The sequence below is a fragment of the Phycodurus eques genome, chromosome 14, assembly GCF_024500275.1.
Source record: "Phycodurus eques isolate BA_2022a chromosome 14, UOR_Pequ_1.1, whole genome shotgun sequence".
NCBI classification, from domain to species: Eukaryota; Metazoa; Chordata; class Actinopteri; order Syngnathiformes; family Syngnathidae; genus Phycodurus; species Phycodurus eques.
The window spans coordinates 15,237,352-15,255,892 of NC_084538.1; the positions used below are offsets into that span (position 1 = coordinate 15,237,352).

General features: G+C 40.9%; 1 protein-coding gene across 4 annotated transcripts; it reads left to right on the forward strand.

The window, feature by feature from the left end:
* Positions 1–947: 947 nt before the first annotated feature.
* Positions 948–18,206, forward strand: mthfd1b (methylenetetrahydrofolate dehydrogenase (NADP+ dependent) 1b). 4 transcript variants are annotated; one of them, XM_061696819.1, is made up of 28 exons: positions 948–1,076; positions 2,827–2,911; positions 3,548–3,607; positions 3,681–3,734; positions 3,850–3,986; positions 4,936–5,036; positions 5,128–5,264; positions 6,853–6,964; positions 7,046–7,173; positions 7,296–7,393; positions 7,514–7,687; positions 8,672–8,808; positions 8,886–8,932; positions 10,151–10,258; positions 10,346–10,420; positions 10,514–10,616; positions 10,729–10,805; positions 11,310–11,450; positions 12,289–12,357; positions 12,497–12,608; positions 12,737–12,876; positions 13,959–14,000; positions 14,361–14,461; positions 15,649–15,826; positions 16,584–16,691; positions 17,083–17,235; positions 17,331–17,439; positions 17,537–18,206. In XM_061696819.1, exons 1-27 carry the CDS (start codon positions 1,039–1,041, stop codon positions 17,418–17,420), a joined length of 2,805 nt encoding a protein of 934 aa, XP_061552803.1. In that variant the 5' UTR covers positions 948–1,038; the 3' UTR covers positions 17,421–17,439; positions 17,537–18,206. The 4 variants fall into 4 exon arrangements, with proteins under 4 accessions (XP_061552803.1, XP_061552804.1, XP_061552802.1 ...); XM_061696820.1 differs by having other exon boundaries at positions 17,540–18,206; XM_061696818.1 differs by having other exon boundaries at positions 17,826–18,206.
* Positions 18,207–18,541: the final 335 nt, after the last annotated feature.

Genomic DNA, 18,541 nt, shown 5'->3' on the forward strand with positions numbered 1-18,541 from the left:
GGCTGCGTGGGGATTCCATTGTTGACATAGTTATTAAGGTAAAGAATTCACATATACCTGTACATGATATGAATGATAAGCTACTCCTGGAGGTGCACATCCGCATGCTTTGCTAATGTTGTAACCTGACATTTATTGTAGCCCTGAGGAATGTGTGATTTTTCTTATGGAAGATAGATGCCTCGGCTCAAGGAAGGTTGGGAAGCACTGAGCTAGCGACTATCTACAACGTACATTGCGCAATGAGTTATATTGTAAAGTATGTTTCTGTAAAGTGTCACTGCAAATGCCTGCTGAAGTGACAACTGTGTGAGATTTTCATCAATATGATTGAGATTTTTTTTTTTTTTTTTAAATAGCGCTGAGGTCGGCCAACTCAGTAAACTGGCAGCCGCTCTCAAATTTGACCTTTCAAACTGTAGAATTTGTTCATTGTTGGAGCATTTGTAGCTCAACAGTGTCATTCGAAACACACCACCTATACTCTCCATTTCTCTCTGTAATTCTTAATGTTTAACATTTAACGACTCAATGTAGTAACCGCTTGTCTTGTTGTCGAATATATTGTAAAGAAGTACGTACAACTATACTATTTAAGATACTTACCCACAGAGCATACGCACAAACACTTGCAATTATTATTATTATTTTTTAAATTACAAAAATAACTCGAGGTTCTTGGTTTTAAAAGCAGTAACGCCATCTACTGACCCTACCCTGCCATTGAAGAAACACCCCTTTGCCTGTGCACAAATGGTTGGTTGGAAAGACCGAATAGAGGGATTTGATTGGCGGATGGAATCTGCTGGTGTGCTAAAACAACCACACAATTGGTTTTCAAGGATTGACAGTTTGCCCATGACCCCGCCTCTTTCTCCTGTCATCACGCTCATTGGTCAAAGTAAGTACAATCCTGAGGTCTGAAGCAGTGCTTTACGTCACTCTCTTCACTTTACGTCTCAAAAGTTTTGGGGCATCTATTTGGAAAGCAGCGTGTGTACGACGAACGACATTTGAACGCTCTGTCAACCCACCAAGATGCCAGCACACGTCATAAGTGGGAAGGAGGTTTCGGCGTAAGTCTGTTTGTTCTTTCTTTCCCCCAATTCATGTTTATGGCAATCCTGAATTAACCAGCTAAACGCCTCACGGTCATGTGTGTTGGATACACAGGCTGCTAAATAGCCAAATGAATAACTCTACTTCATGACTACTTCAGCACGGCTCAAATGTTATATTGCGCCTTCGACCTGCAAATATTCTGCATTTGTTCAAACTACCTTTGCAGAATGATTTTTAATGTGTAAATTGCGGAGTCTGCTTGAGCAACGTGCAAACCACGTGAATGAATTAAGTCAGATGTACTGTAAACGTGTTCATAATCTGATGAGGATTGCCCTCTCGAGGCATATTTGATAAAAAATCTGTTATGCAATACTGACTCCCACAGAGACTACTGTGCAACAAGTGATTGAACATGCTGCAATATATTGTGTAACAACCTGGTGTAGTTGTGATCTGATCTTTGTCCTCTTGGTCAGGTAACCTCAGATGGTTTATTTAAGCAACATTTGTCTGCGATGTCTGTCACAACATAACGTTTGATATTGAAATGTATCACAAAGGAATAGTTGTAACTAATCCCTTCTGAAACTCAGAACATCATGTTGCATGTGCCAGTCACAAGACCGGACAGCCATGCCCCATTAGCTGATAATTTAATACAAAGGAACTGTACAGAGAGGCTTTATATTCACCCCTCAGAAAGCATGACACAATCTGGCATACTATTCACTCTACCTTATTGGCCTTTATTTTTAAAGGGAGATTTGCCTTTTGAAATCATACTTTTTCCATGAAACATTCAATTGCTGAATGAATGTTTATTTCAACCATACTACAATACAATACAATTGAGAGAAAAAAAAAAACAGAATATGTAACAAATCAGCAAAAGCAACAAAGCATGAACCCAAAATTACAGTCCTATTATACTTTTTAAGGCTTTTCTGAAACCAAACAGAGAGCTACACAAACTCAGAATTGTTCCATAATTTACATCCATACTGAAACACATCTAGTTTACACTTTAATTCTTGCTTTAGATGCTTTAAACTCACTCAACTCACATTTGCACAACCCCTCAAATTCCAGTTTCCTTTTCTTGTTATCAGAATAAAAAAAAAAAAAAAAAAAAAAAATGCAAACAGGGTGACCTTTTACTCTTTACTTGAACAACATTTTTACCTATATCATTTCTGTTCTGGAGGTTGTGTTTTCATTATTGTGGGTATGTGTGCAAGTTTCTCAATTAATTATGGGTAGGTATTCATCGAAGGATGTTCCCAATACATTTTGGTGAGCACCTAATGTTTGACATTATCTTTAAAATAAAACAACTACCTTGTGGTTTTATTCACATTTATAGCCCGCACAAGATGGCTATTTCCCTCCTAACTTGGTATGAGTAAATGGTGACATGCATGTATAATCAAGAGCCGATAAAGGTCTTGTGTGCAGCTCGTGCAGCATCACGTTCAGTGCAGTTAAATTAGTGCGCGCGCGCACACACACACACACACACACACACACACACACGTGAAAGTTTTGCCCCTTCCTGATTTATTTTGTTTTTGTTTGTTTGTCATACTTAAATGTTCCCCATCAACACTTTTTCCCACCACTGTACATACATACATACATGCAGTACATACGTACGTAATTAAAACAATGCAATGAATTATATACGTATAGTATAGTAATAAAAATTTGCTCTGCAACAAAGTAAGTAAAACAAGTAACTTTTTCTGTGTTTCTTTTTCTCAGGCAGGTGAGGGAGAGCTTGAAGAAGGATGTTGAGCAGATGAAGCTTCAGGACCCCAACTTCCAACCTGGTCTTGTGATTTTACAGGTTATTAATCAGCTGATTTATTCACTTCTTAGTTGATCAAATATGACAACATGATTTGCCGTTTGCTCCTCTATGCAATCTGTCTGTCTCCCGGAGGTGGCTAGCAGGTAATACTTTAGCCCCGCTGCACACCATGTGACACGACCGAACGCAGATGAACTGGAGAATTGGGAAACAATGTTTTGAGGCACCGCATAATTGTACTGTATTATTTTTTTCATGGAACCGAAAACAACATGGTGTGATAGGAAGAAGCGAACGCTGTAGCTATATTATACTAATACAAAGAGAGGAAAGAGGTGAGAAATAAAGGAGAGTTAGTTAATGATCGCCCCATTCATTGACTGCCCTTGTGGATTTCAGCTGGTATGGCTCGGTGACGGATGGCTGGATCTAGTTTCATGCTGTGAGAACTTAATTTTTGTTGTGAAAGCTCTTGTGATACGACATGGCATATTTGATTGGGTGTTACATTCACGAGGCCGTCTATCTGTGATTCAAATTTCAAATCGCAGAAAAACAAGTTTTTGTGTTGTCAAACTTGAAACCTTATGCTTTTTTGGACAGTAAAAATCGATTTGTATGACAGAAGTCAATTTTCCGTCATTGAAAAAGCAATGCTGCTTGTCTCTACAGGTTGGAGATCGTGATGATTCCAATCTCTATATTGGCATGAAACTGAAAGCTGCATCTGAGGCACGTGTTTTCATTCCCACCTCACTTGTCCTGTATGTTGTCTGCAGTCACATCTAACATGTCCTATTTGTAGATTGGAATAAATGCCACACACTTGAAACTTCCCAGCACTGCAACTGAGGAAGAGGTGAGGAGGATGCCTTGAATGTCAACAGAAGTAAACCTTTAGATCTACATTAGGCTGCCGATGCTTTAATAAAATGTGGGACAGAATGGAAAACCAAATTTTTTTTTTCTTTCAGATTCTTCACAGTATCACAGAGGTGAATGAGAATTCTTCTGTCCACGGGCTCATCGTCCAGTTGCCTTTAGACTCAGGCCACAAGATCGACACAGAGATGGTGACTAACGCTGTGGCACCAGAGAAGGATGTAGATGGGTAAGCACAGCATTGTTAACTATCTCTTAAATGATTCAGTTAGCTGTTTGTTAGTTATCAGGATTACGTTAACCCCGCCCCCAATAAATAAATAAATCAGATGCAGATCCAGAAAGATGTGAATCCAGGAGTTATTTTCACTGAACTAAATTTCACAAATCCGTCTAGAAAGATCGAGCCTGTGAATAATAGATTACATTTTGGTATGTGTTCAGAATAATTTTGCTTGTTCACCTGTTGTTATCAATGCCATTTGTCCAATAAAGGCATTAATATTTAAATACCTTCTCAGGTAATAATGCATGGCTCTTAATAACCAAATTACCTTCATGTTCAGATGGGATTAAAAAAGGGTGGAAAGTGTACTGAAATCCTAGCAAAGGAATTTGGCACATGTTCCATTCTTAAAAAATTTTTTCATTACATTTCTAAAATGTGTTCCCTGTGATTCCCTGGTCAACCAGTCTGGGTTGTTTTCTGCCCACAGTTACAGTAGCTTGGCTAGGCTCCTGCTTTCCTGTGCCCCTGAATAAGATAAATGGTAGAAAATAGATGGATGAACGGATGTTTTATTTGTGGAAACTACTTGATAAACAGAAAACATGATTTTGAACACAGTTTCTGTTACTGCCCCCGTGGGGTTTTGCCTCAATAACCTTGAAGTAAGTTGTGAGCTGTGTGCGTGGGACAAAGGGATACATGGTGCAAGGTCGAAATCTTCCTGAATTTACTGATTTGTGTTAGCCAAGATTATGCTGTGTTCGATCAAACATTTCCGTTCCCTGTACTGTATTTACTGTTTGTTGACATTAATTCCTATAAATTGACATGGAACTTTTCAAACTTTAAATATCCCTGGAATTTTGCAATCCTTTATGCAGGATCTATGAAAGTGAACAATAAGGTTCTAGTAAGTGCCCTGATATGTTTGTGTCTTGTCTGTTTCAAGGCTTACAAGCATAAATGCTGGAAAGCTGTCTCGCGGAGACCTGAAGGACTGCTTCATCCCTTGCACTCCAAATGGCTGTATGGAACTGATCAGAGAGACTGGTAAACCGTGCAAGATGATATGCTTAAAGTGGCTTTCACCATATACCAACAGCAACAAACAATCTCTCTTTCCTCTGCTACTTCCTTGCAGGTGTGTCAGTGGCAGGGAAACGAGCCGTCGTGATTGGTCGTAGCAAGATTGTAGGCGCGCCAATGCATGACCTTCTGCTGTGGAACCACGCCACCGTCACCACATGTCATTCCAAAACTGTGGAATTGGCTGAAGAGGTAACAACTGCTACATGTCAGAAAAATATGGCCATTCTACCTGTTTTGTCTATAATCTGGCCCATTGAGTGCAATAATTTAGCAGTTTGTTTTCCATTAAAACTGGTCAATTATAATGTATTTTTTAATTTGCTGTTTAGCAGGTGTGGGCATACTTACTGCTCCTGACTCGGTGTCTGCACGTTAGGGTTTACCCCGGTGGACGAGAGGGTATCCTCCTTCCGCCTTCGAGTGGAGGGATGGGTCCTGACTGTTGTTTGTGCCTATGCACCAAACAGGAGTTCAGAGTACCCACCCTTTTTGTAGTCCTTAGAGGGGGTGCCGGAGAGCACTCCCAATGGGGACTCCCTCGTTCTGCTGGGGGTCTTCAACGTTCACATGGGCAATGACAGTGAGACCTGGAGGGGCGTGACTGGGAGGATTAGCCCCACCCCAACCAGAACCCAAGTGGTGTTCTGTTATTGGACTTCTGTGCTTGTCATGTATTGTCCATAACGAACACAATGTTCAGACATAAGGGTGGCCACAAGTACACTTGGCACCAGGACACCCTAGGCCGGAGTTCGATGATCAACTTTGTGGTCGTGTCATCGGAGATGGGAGGAGTTCGGTGAGGCCATGGAGAACGACTTCCAGGCAGCCGCAGTGCACCATCAACACTGTGTATAGTGGGGACGGTGTGCTGTTGACCTCAACTCGCGACGTTGTGAGTCGGTGGACCGAATACTTGGAAGATCTTCTTAGTTCCACCTTCCCACGAAGAAGGGGACTCTGAGGTGTGTTCTTCTATCTCTGGTGGCAGGGCCACAGGGGTGGATCTCATTCAGTTCCTAGAGGCTCTGGATATTGTGGGGCTGTCATGTTTGACACGCCTCTGCAACATCGTGTGGACATCGGGGACAGTGCCTCTGGAGTGGCAGACCAGTGTGGTGGTCCCCCTTTTTAAGAAGGAGGCTGTGTTCCAACTATAGGGAGATCACACTCATCAGCCTCCTTGCTAAGGTCTATTCAAAGGTTCCGTCAGGAAGTTGAATCTCACATTCAGGAGGAGCAGTGTAGTTTTCGTCCTGCCCGTGGAACAGTGGACCAGCTCTACACCCTCGTTAGGGTCCTCCAGGGCGCATGGGAGTTTGCCAAACCAGTCTACATGTGTTTTCAAGACTTGAAGAGGGCGTTTAACCGTGTCCCTGATATGAGCTGTTCGATCCTTCTACGACCAGTGTCAGAGTCTGGTCCGCATTGCCGCCAGTAAGTCGGATTTGTTTCCAGTGAGAGTTGGACTCCGCCAAGGCTGCCCTTTGTCATTGATTCTGTTCCTTGATGGACAGAATTTCTACGGGCAGCCGGGGTTTTGAGGGTGTCCGGGTTGGTGACATCAGTATCACGTCACTGCTTTTTGCAGATGATGTGGTTCTGATGGCTTCATCAAGCCCTGATCGACAACTCTCGCTGGAACGGTTTGCAGCTGGGATGTAAATCAGCACCTCCAAATCTGTGACCATGGTCCACAGTCAGAAACATTACTTGCTGATAATTACAATACAATTCTTATACTTACAAACAATTAGATTCTTATGCTTGCATCCAGGTTGGCAAGGCAGACATCCTCGTTGTTGGCATTGGGAAAGCAGAGACGGTGAAAGGAGAATGGATAAAGAAAGGAGCAGTAGTCATAGATTGTGGCATCAATCTCATTCCAGGTTCCTTTCCTTCAAATTTTCAGCTTGGTTGTTTCCTTTTTTGTGGGTGTGTGCTATATTAATAATTTTTTTGTGCTGCAGATGAGAGCAAACCCAATGGCAAGCGGGTTGTGGGTGACGTACACTACAGCTCGGCCAAAGAACAAGCAAGCTTCATCACGCCAGTGCCTGGAGGTGTGGGACCCATGACAGTGGCTATGCTGATGGCGGTAAAGTAAATGTTTACTGACCAGTTGGGCAACTACTGAATTGAATTGTTTTATTTTGGAGTGTAACCTGCAGTAGATGTACCGTTTCAATATCAGTGATTTTTGTCTTTGTGTGTGTTTAGAACACAGTGCTGAGTGCAAAGCGTTTCTTGGAGAGCCATCAACCAGGGAGGTGGAGTATTTCTTATACCAAACTCAAGCTCCAGAAACCCGTGCCAAGGTTTGTCACTTAATCTGCACCAACAACAAAAAAAAACATTTATCCACAGGCAATCTGATGTGGTTTTAATCTTTGCTTAACATTTTTAGTCAAGTTTTTGTCATCTTTGTACTCTCACAGCGACATTGTGATTTCTCGCTCGTGTGTGCCAAAGCCTATTGACCATCTAGCAAAAGAAGTGGGTCTGCTCGCAGATGAGGTCGACCTATATGGTAAAACCAAGGCCAAGGTGCAACTGAGAATCATCAAACGACTGCAGGCACAACCTAACGGCAAATATGTGGTGGTCACTGGGTAGGCTGTACCTTTACCCCCTCGACATTACGTATCTAAAGATTGGTGATTCATGTAGTGAAAATGTTTACTTGTCCGTACCTCAAGTGTACCACACAGTTATCCTGTCGTTAGCCTAAAATACATTTTAAAATTTAAAAGTAACTTTAAGACTTGTTCGCAAATATGCACGGTTCAAGGTACAAGATTTGCAGGTATATTACCTTAACACACTGTAATAAGTAGCTTGGTTTTGAGTACGGAGCGTTATGGTTTGAACCCACTTGCAATGAAAACTGTTGCTGTGCCTCCTGATTACTGACAAGGTGCCATTTATTTTCATACATTAATTTAAATTAGTACAATAAACCAAAGTAGTCACACCGGGCAATTCGATTCTTACCTTGCTTATTGCCCTTTGTGCATATGAAAACTGTTGGTGTTTTTAAACAAAAGAAAAGGAGTGAAGTTAAAGTAAGGTGCAGTTTACCATAAAGATAGTATTAGTTTTTTCCTGCAACAGTGTCATATTGTACGTTAAATTAATACCTCTCTGACAGTGTGAATCAAAACAGAGTCTTTTTGATAGAGCTCTCATATTGGATCTCATTATTCACTGTATACCTAATGGTGTGACTGGATGGTTTACGGCAGTGTTTCTGAACCTTTTATTGAGCCAAGGCACATATTTACAATTAGGAAAAATTCCCATAGCACACCACCAAACACAAATGTTACAAAAAGTAGATGGACGGGTTAATTATGTACCTTCTGCCATCAAGTGGAAGAGCATTTAATTATTCCGCCTGTCACTATATATATATAGATAGATAGATAGATAGATAGAGGACGATACATTATTTGTAGTAAACATTTTTTTTCCTAATTAAGTGAAATGACCAAATTTCCCGTGGCACACCTGATGATCTCTCACGACGTATTAATGTGCCATGGCACTTTTTGCGTCTCACTCTTCTACGGGTTTCTCTGATTTTCTACGTGTAGTATTACACCGACTCCATTGGGGGAGGGAAAGAGCACCACCACCATTGGTCTGGTCCAAGCACTTGGCGCCCACATGAAGCTAAATGTTTTTGCTAACGTCCGTCAACCTTCGCAAGGACCCACGTTTGGCATTAAAGGTGATCTTTGAATAACTTGAGATGCTGCTGAGATTTGGTTTTGCATTTTATACTTCAGTTTTGCTTTGTGTCTACAGGTGGTGCTGCAGGAGGGGGATATTCTCAAGTCATACCAATGGAAGAGGTACTGCACTTCGAGACTCTAACTGCCAGTTGAACAAAATAAGTACAGTACAGGGGATGGGAACCCAACCCTACTGCGGATAGCGAGTAGGGTTGACAGCTTCCTGAAGGTGTTTAGAATTGTCAGGCCATTGTGAGCAGGCACATCGTCATGCTAAGGCAGTCACAATTTGTCCTGCCACAACTCTCGCATCTTCTGACGGACTGATCAAAGCAAACGTTTCGTAGATGTTGACATGCTGGCCCACATTGAAGGGGGAGACTCGTGGTTTTGGTTTGAAATAGCCTATATCTTTTGTGGCATCAGTACTGAAACTTTCCTGGCACATCTCATTTATATACTGTGTGTGTGCGTGCGTGATGTGCGTGCTTGTGCATGTATGTCTCACGTCATAATTTGCCAATCCCATCCGACGTCATCAATTGGCTCTGCAAAAGACCTTTACTCCGTGTCGCCATCGCGTATGATTCCAAAAGCTAGTTTCTTTTTAGCCTTGTCTTGTGGCATAGTACTGTAACTATCTGACGGCCAATGAAGTTTTTTTTCAATCATGTCAGTGGAAAAAAACACGTCGTCGGTATGGGACTATTTTACGGTGTCGCAGACAAGCAACACGTAAGTTATTTGCAGTCTGTGCAGAACTGAAGTACATTGTGGGGAACATCATCTAAATGCTTCAACACAATCAATTTGATCGGGCACCTGAAGAACGTACACAAGGAGGAGCATGCCGCGTAGCAGCATGGCAAAAAAAAAAAAGGAAAAGCCAAACGGACGCAAACTCTGGACAACACCCACCCATATACAGTGAGAAAGTTAGAGTAAGCATGACATTAACTGTATTTGTTAAAGTAATGTAATTGCAATAAAGTAATTTAGTTACATTAAGTTAGAACCCATTATTTCTGTCATGTTGTAATGTTGATGTGACCTAAACTTACAGTATGTCAGTGGCCAATCCTTGAATGATGCTAGAGGTCATTGATGTTTTGACTTTCGTCTAAAATGCACGAGAATAATTTTGAAGTTACTCAGTATACAGTACACAAGCACATACAATAAATGAACAAGTCATGTATACAGACACATTGGTCCATCTTGTGATCGGATGGGTGATCGGTTATCGTTTTTTTAAACTTGCTGATCGGTGATCAGCCCCAAAAATCCTGATCGTGTGCATATATTATATTTAATAAATAATTAGTGTTTTCATTTTAGTTCAACCTCCATCTCACTGGGGACATTCATGCGATCACAGCGTCCAACAACTTGGTGGCTGCTGCCATTGATGCCCGCATGTTCCATGAGGCCACGCAAAGTGACAAGGTTGCGCCTCTCTTTTTTAGCATGTTATTTTTTTTTTTGAATAATAACGTGAATCGCTGCTGTCTTTGTTTCCCTGTGTCTATTAAGGCTCTGTACAATCGCTTGGTCCCTCTCAGTGGAGGACAGAGGAAGTTCTCCGCGGTCCAGATCAACAGACTCAAGGTACTTGATCTAAATAGCTTCATTGGTTCTCATTCGGTGTGTCTTGTTTGAGTTCAGTGCTTTCACATTCATGCTTTGTGGTTTTCCTTTTAGAAACTAGGCATCGACAAAAAGGATCCCACCACTCTGACTGAGGATGAGATCACTCGCTTTGCCCGTTTGGACATTGACCCTAGCTCAGTGACATGGCAGCGAGGTGAGAACATACCAGAAGTATTATTATCCTCATCCTGTAAACCAATTGTGTTGTAAATAAGCAACTTCATGTACATTCATCCAATTGTTATGTGTTTTTTCTGTACCTCTAGTACTCGATACCAATGATCGATTCCTCCGGAAGATCACGATTGGACAGTCGCCGACTGAAAAGGGCTATACAAGAGAGGTAAACCGAAAACAGCAAGTGGTAGCAGCTATGTAAGGAAGCAATGCAACATCTGAATGATTAAAAAATTACTATTTTAAGCATTTGATTTAGCCGAAGAACCCAAACTCATTCTTGGGGGGAGCTAATTGGAAAATGCTGCATAACAATGCGCACTCAATGCACACTTCATGAGGTACAATTGCACAATCCAATGAGATAATTTAAGAACAAAATATGCCTTCACTGTATTATTTGATAATTGATACCTAATTAGAAACTGCTTGTCATAAATGTTAATTGAACACCTCTCAAAACTGAATTTTACCTTTTTGTTTAAAAAAAAAAAAAAAAAAAAAAAGCTCTTTTATTGTAAATCATTAGGTAGTGGAGGTGTGTCTGTTGTTGCGGCTGATGATTGTGCATATATGCAATGACAGAAAATGAGGTAATTGAGGAGTAAATCAGGAAGCATTGTTATACAATAAGGAATATGCATTTTTCTCTGTCTCTGTTATCCTCCAGGCCCAGTTTGACATCACAGTGGCCAGTGAAATCATGGCAGTGCTCGCCCTCACCAGCAGCCTGGAGGACATGCGTGAGCGGCTAGCCAAAATGGTGGTGGCCACCAGCCGTTGTGGACAGCCCATCACCACCGAAGACCTGGTCAGGAACATTCAGTGACTCAAAATAATAATACAGTGGTACCTTGACTTACGGGTGCCCCAATTTATGAATTTTTTTTTTTAGTTATGACATGTCGCTTGGTTGATTTGATTTATTTCCTTGCTTTGTGTTTGAGCCAAAAGTTGACTTGTGAGCGAACTTCAGATGAACTGCTGTTCGAGTGAATGGGGCGGGGGAAGAACCACACTGACCGATCCACTTTCAGCCGTTTATTTAACAGAACAATCGGCCAAACACGCACACAGAAAATGATCACATTCGCAAGGAGCAGGGAGCAGATGTTAATCGTGTGGCAAATGGCCGGAGTCAGACCTCCTGATGTCACTCACTAGGCCATGCCCCCATTAAAGAAACAAGTCGACGCAATGGTACACCACTTTACTACTGTGTGACTTTCAGCTTAATTAAACTTCATTAAACCAGTTTGTTTCTTGTATTCTCATGTTTTTATCTTTGTATTTTACAATACAGTGCTATGTTCCTTTATTAAAAATGTAACAAACAATTATGGAGGGTTTTGCGGGGCTGGAACAGAACACTCACTTTAAAATGTATTTAAATGGGGAAAATTGATTCTGAAATACAAGTAAATTAATTAATACAAGTTAGGGGTCAAGTACAGAATAAACTCCTAACTCAAGGTACCACTGTTCATTTTCATGCCGTGCATGCAGTAGATAGATACTTTATTAATCCCATTGGGAATAGTCAGCATTAATTCATTCATCACGATAAGACAACTAATACACAATAACCAGTGACAACATGACGGGCAATGTTGTTAAGCTTTAGTGTTATATTTTTCTGTCTTTTATAGGGTGTGTGTGGTGCCTTAACTGTGCTAATGAAAGATGCCATCAAGCCAAATCTCATGCAGACTTTGGAGGTGGGTGTAACACGATACTACTACCTGCTGCTAAGTGTTTTATGACTTGAGCGTGGACTTTTGTGGAAAAAGAGAGGCGCGTGCAGACGACTCAACTTAATTATGTTTTGAGTCTCATTTGAGTCATCCAATTCAACAGGGAACCCCTGTTTTTGTCCACGCGGGCCCTTTTGCCAACATCGCCCACGGCAACTCCTCCATCTTGGCTGATAAAATTGCTTTGAAACTGGTTGGACCAGAGGGCTTTGTTGGTAAGTGGTGAAGTTAATGCTTATCTTGTGTGTATCCTAATTTATTCTAGCCACAATGATTCTGTGTACTCTCTAGTTTTGAATTGGATTGACTTTGTTCTTGCATCCATTGTGCCTTTGCCAAACAGTAACAGAGGCTGGCTTTGGTGCTGACATTGGGATGGAGAAGTTCTTCAACATCAAGTGTCGATACTCCGGCCTGAGACCCCATGTGGTGGTTTTGGTGGCCACTGTCCGAGCCCTCAAGATGCACGGCGGAGGTCCGACGGTGTGTTTTCCCTCAACCCCTTATTCATTTATTTTATTTTATTTTATTTTATTTTATTTTTTAAAATCTTGTCTTCATACTTCTTACCAACATTTTCTACATATTCATATATACAGGACAAAAGCGAAATAATAAAAATAAAATATTATAGTGAATATATAAAAAAATGATATGTATATATTTTTAGATGAGTAGGATAAGTAATATACAGTTAAGGCTGAGAAAAATGGATTTGTTTATCTCTGGTTGTCTCATTTTAGCAAGATCTGGTTTCAGGTGCATCGTCTACTCGTTAAATGTTTGACATGCGCAGTCGGTCCTTGTGAAATACAAAAGATATTGTAAGGTACGGCGTTGGATTCCCGCACCCTTTAACGGTCATTCATTCAATCATCTTCCATAACGCTTATCCTCACTTTGGTGGTGGGCGTGCTGGAGCCTATCCCAGCTGAGTCTGGGCAAGAGGCGGGGTACACCCTGAACTCGTCGCCAGCCAATCGCAGGCCACATATAAACAAACAACCATTCACACCTACGGGTAATTTAGAGTCCACAATTAACCTACCATGCATGTTTTTGGAATGTGGGAGTAAACCGGAGTACCCAGAGAAAACCCACACAGGCATGGGGAGAACATGAAAACGCCACACAGGTGAGGCCGTATTTGAACCCGGTTCCTCAGAACTCTGAGGCAGACGTGCTAACCAGTTTTTCCACCGTGCCGCCACCCTTTAATGTTAAACAGGGTTATTCCTAAACCCTCCCACGCCTATCAAGTTACTGTAAAAAGATTTTGGTAACGAAAAAAAATGCTTGCAATATCTCATTATTTATTACATATGACAATTTAAAATTTTGGTAGATATTTTAGCGAGGATCGTGGAAGTTCACACTAATTATTTGCTTTTGCGGGCCACATAAGATGATGTGGCGGCTAGGATTTGGCTCCCAGGTCTTGAGTTTGACACCTGTGGTCTATGCCTTTTTAAAGTGACTTTGAATGAGTTAATTACATGAATTGATAGATGTGACTCTTTTTTTTTTTTTTTTTTTAAATCTTTAAATTGTTTTTTATTTTTAAGGTTACTGCCGGGATGCCGCTACCAAAGGAATATATTGAGGAGGTAATGTTACCCTGCTGCTTGACAATGTTTTCCACTCACACAGGCTACTATTATCCTTAGTCTCACCTTCAGAGCTGTGTAAGTATCATGTATTTTTTTTTTCCATTTGTGAGAGAACATTATAATCTGAGATTCATAAACTCCTAAGAAGTCTCACTTTACTACAGATGAAGAATACAATACAGTATGTGATGCGGGCTACTACAGTCTGCCAGTACGAAAGTAGTCAGTCACTGAGTATATGGGCTCTCTCTTTCATGCTTGCAAAATGTAAAAAATAAGCTAATGTGTATTTCCTACTTGAATAAAATACAGACTGATCAACAACCAAACATAACAGGTGTGTGTTTATATGGGTAGAACCTTGAGCTGCTGGAGAAAGGCTGCAGCAACATGCGAAAACAGATCGAGAATGCCAAACACTTTGGTGTGCCTGTGGTGGTGGCTGTCAATGCTTTCAAGTAAGTACATCCTCCCTTGAAACAAGGAGCTAATTAAACTAAGTCTTTACCGAGCAGTACAGTTGAAATGTTATCGCTATAAAGTGACGTTTTGCTATAGAACGGGACAAACAGTCAAACACACGAATCCAAAATGAAAATACTTACAAGGAGCATGGAGAAGAACACTGAACTAATCGGGTGGTAAAAGGTTAACCCTACAAGGAGCCTCGCCTGCTTGTTGGACCTTTACTGGAGTCTTCAGTCACGCTGCTGTTGCCGTCAAGCCGGCTGGCTATCAAATGGTGACCAACGCAAATTGTTGTTTGTTATTATACTTAATACTACCGTTGTTTGGTGTCCTTCAAAACTTTGGACAGTGAAAAAACACACACATTACTACAGTGTCTCGCTTAGGCTACTTCAGTGCAACTCTACAGTGGTCCCTTAACATTAGGAAAATATCACTTTACAATATTGTAAATGTTAATAAAAACATACAGTTTTGATATAATGAAATGGAATATAAAGAAACCGTTTGTGCCTCAAAATTAATGCGGCTCCTTCTGATGTGTGTGACTTGGCCACCGGGAGCAGTCATGTAGACCCAAACAATGAAGAGTTTCACCACTATTGTAAGCAACTCAGTAAGCTACAGTAATATTAGTCGTTCCCCCCCCCCAGAGGATAAAGAATGCTGTAAGTATTATGTCTGTCTACACGTGTTGATGCACTGTTTGTGTTCACTTATATGTTACTTAAAGGATTATAATGCTGCCACATAGTTGCTATTTGCTTACCCATCTATGGTGTTTTTGCATTGTTTGTTGGCATTAAGCTGAACGATTTCCAAGGCAAAAATATTTTGTTTTATGTTAAAGATTAAAGTTCAACTGGGAGTGGCAATAAACATCTTGAAACGTCTTTGCAAGAAATGTTGTTAATAGAAGAAAAGTGAGTTGAGTTCACTGCCACCATACAGCGATGGTATCACAAGTCAAAGCAAAAAAAATAAAAAAATATATATAAAAAAGCAGACACCCTGTATCTTGAAAAAGTTATCTTATTAAGTTATTGTCACTCGTATCGCCACTCAATTCCTAAAAATCTAAAAAGAACTCATGTCCCCCCTATCTAAGAGCGAAGTGTCTCTAAACCAGTTGAATGAGTGAAGGTTTATCCCTCATGCTATTGTTGTTCCTACATAGGACTGACACGGATCCGGAGCTGGACCTGGTCTGCAACATGGCCAGAGGTGCTGGGGCCTTTGACGCCGTGCGTTGCAACCACTGGGCTGAGGGTGGAGCGGGTGCACTCGCTCTGGGGAAGGCTGTCCAGAAGGCCTCGGAGGCCCCGAGCAGCTTCAAGTTCCTCTACGACTTGGAGGTATGCGTTCCCATGGCACTTTTTCGCATGTGCCAAGCAGACCCGGAGAAGCTCATCCATGCTTTTATCTCAAGTAGACTTGACTATTGTAATGGTCTTCTGACTGGACTCACCCAAACGAGCATTAAACAGCTGCAGCTCATTCAGAATGCTCCAGGGTTCTGATCAGAGCAAAGAGGTCACAGCATATTACTCCAGTTCTTAAGTCTCTACACTGGCTCCCAGTCAGCTTTAGAATAGATGTAAAGTTCTGCTCCTGGTCTATAAATCACTAAATAGTTTAGGTTCTGAATACATGCAAGAAATGCTACTGGTATCTAAACCCAGTAGGGCTCTGAGATCTACAGACTCGGGTCAAATAGTGGAGCACAGAGTCCAAAGCAAACATGATGGAGCAGCATTTAGCTATTATGCTGCACACAAATGGAATAAGTTGCCAACAGAAGTGGCATCAGCCCCAAGTGTGCATGTTTTTAAGTCCAGAATAAAAACTCTTCTTTTTTCTCATGCTTTTTAGAGCATTTCCACTTTTCAATATTTCTTGCACTGTACGCTGTTTTAATTGTACTTTTATTTTTCTCTTTGTTTTAAATGTTGATAAACTGTTTTTTGTTGTTTTAAAATGATTTTAACCATGTAAAGCACAGTGAGTTACTTTGTGTATGAGATGCGCCATATAAATAAATTTGCTTTGCTTTGCTCTTGTGCATTTGCGTTCAACCCAATAATTTTGTGTATATTCCTTCTTGATTATTAGCTTCCTATTGCTGAAAAGATCCGAATAATCGCCCAGAAGATCTACGGAGCAGATGATATTGAACTTCTCCCAGAGGCCCAGCACAAAGTGGAGCGCTACACCAAACAGGTCTGCAGCTCACTTAATCTGCTCTTTTTCCCTCCAGGCAGGGATGGGGGAGGGTCCATCTGAATTTGGGCATGAATGCGCTTATTCTTGAATAACTCTCAGTAGAATGAAAATTTCCACCTAGGACTCACAATATTGACAGATAGTGTTTGGGTTCTCCTGATAGGTTGTAATGGTGTACGTATACAAATATTGTTTTTAACGAATTCAAATGAGCTGTGACTTTAGCTGGATTTGCATCTTTTGTCCTTGATACACTCCTCTACGTTGAGTGGAAATTGTATATTTTTTTTTTTTAACATTTTGTTTTGTAATGCTGAAAACTCATAAGACATACGACTTCACTTTTGCAGAGGTAAAAACATGCTTTTGTTAACTCCTTTGCCCTCAGGGTTTTGGCAACCTCCCAGTCTGCATGGCAAAGACTCACCTGTCGCTGTCCCACGAGGCGGACAGGAAGGGTGTGCCCACAGGTTTCATTGTGCCAATCAGAGATATTCGAGCAAGTGTAGGCGCAGGCTTCCTGTTCCCGCTTGTTGGCACGGTATGTTTTTGTGTATTATGTATCGTATTAGCCTATGAATAACCTCAATTCACATCTCGTATTGTTTATGCCCATTTTATGTATCTTGCTTCTAGATGCCCACAATCCCTGGCCTGCCCACCAGGCCGTGTTTCTATGACATTGACTTAGATCCTGAGACTGAACAGGTCAACGGACTCTTCTGAGCTTTTTTACTGGATGCCGGTAAGAAAATGTCCCGCAGATATTAATCATACAGCACTGTGCAAAGTTCTTCGGCCACCACCAGTTTTGTTGTTGTTTTGCTGACCTTTTTTCGCAGCAGTGTTTTGACAGCAAAACAGTAAGTACCCCCCGGAATCATAAAGGCACTGCTCATCTAAGACCAGCAAGTAACCTGATAACAGCTGGACAAACACGAAAAAATCTCCACGATTGTTTTCACTTTTGTTAACTTCAGCTTTGGCCGATGTCTTGTCTGAGCTCTACTGACTGACATTCTAGATGTTAATTCTAGCATTGCTTGGACTGAGACTTATGCACAGTACTGCATTTAGGACTTGTAAGCAATGTGATGAATGACTGGATCTTTTCTTTTTTCTTCTCCTCAGTTCACCAAAGTGGTGCACTTCTGCACTCAACTGTGTCATAAGTTCGAACTGGAGGCACTTTTCAGCTCCTGTCTGTAAATAACGCATACTATAGCTTTGCCTGGCTACTGAACCTTTACGTACTTTGAAATTAGTAATAAACAATTTTTTAAGAAACTCCCTCAGGTTATCATATTAGTGATAAATACTGTCTCTTTCTCTATAATAGAAACAGTTCTTGGATACCCTCACTTTTTGGAAAAACATTCCATAGCATTTCAAGAAGAAAAAAAAGAATGCCTATATTTTTTAATTGCCCTGATTAAGTATTTCTAAGATTGTATCACAGTGCCCAAACTGATGAATCAGACAATTCTGCACTAATAAACCATTTTTATCAAAAATAGAGGTTTGCTTTTTTTTTTTTTTTTTTTTTTTTTTTTTTTTTATAAATCTTTTTTAGAAAATCCCTAGATGTTATTTTACCTTTGTGACTTTGAATAGAGATCAAGTACCAATTTGAAAATAACCCCAGTGTCTTAAAAACCATTATTAAACATACCTGTACGTATTTGGACAGCTTCAATTCTGACCTGACAAGCTGACAGTTTAACAAAAATGTGACTCAAATGACAACTTTATATTCTAAGCGTGACAAACCCCCCCCCAGTGACACTAGTAACAACAACAAGAAATACATTGGCATCATGATGGGAACAAAAGTGTGGAGCTGCCAA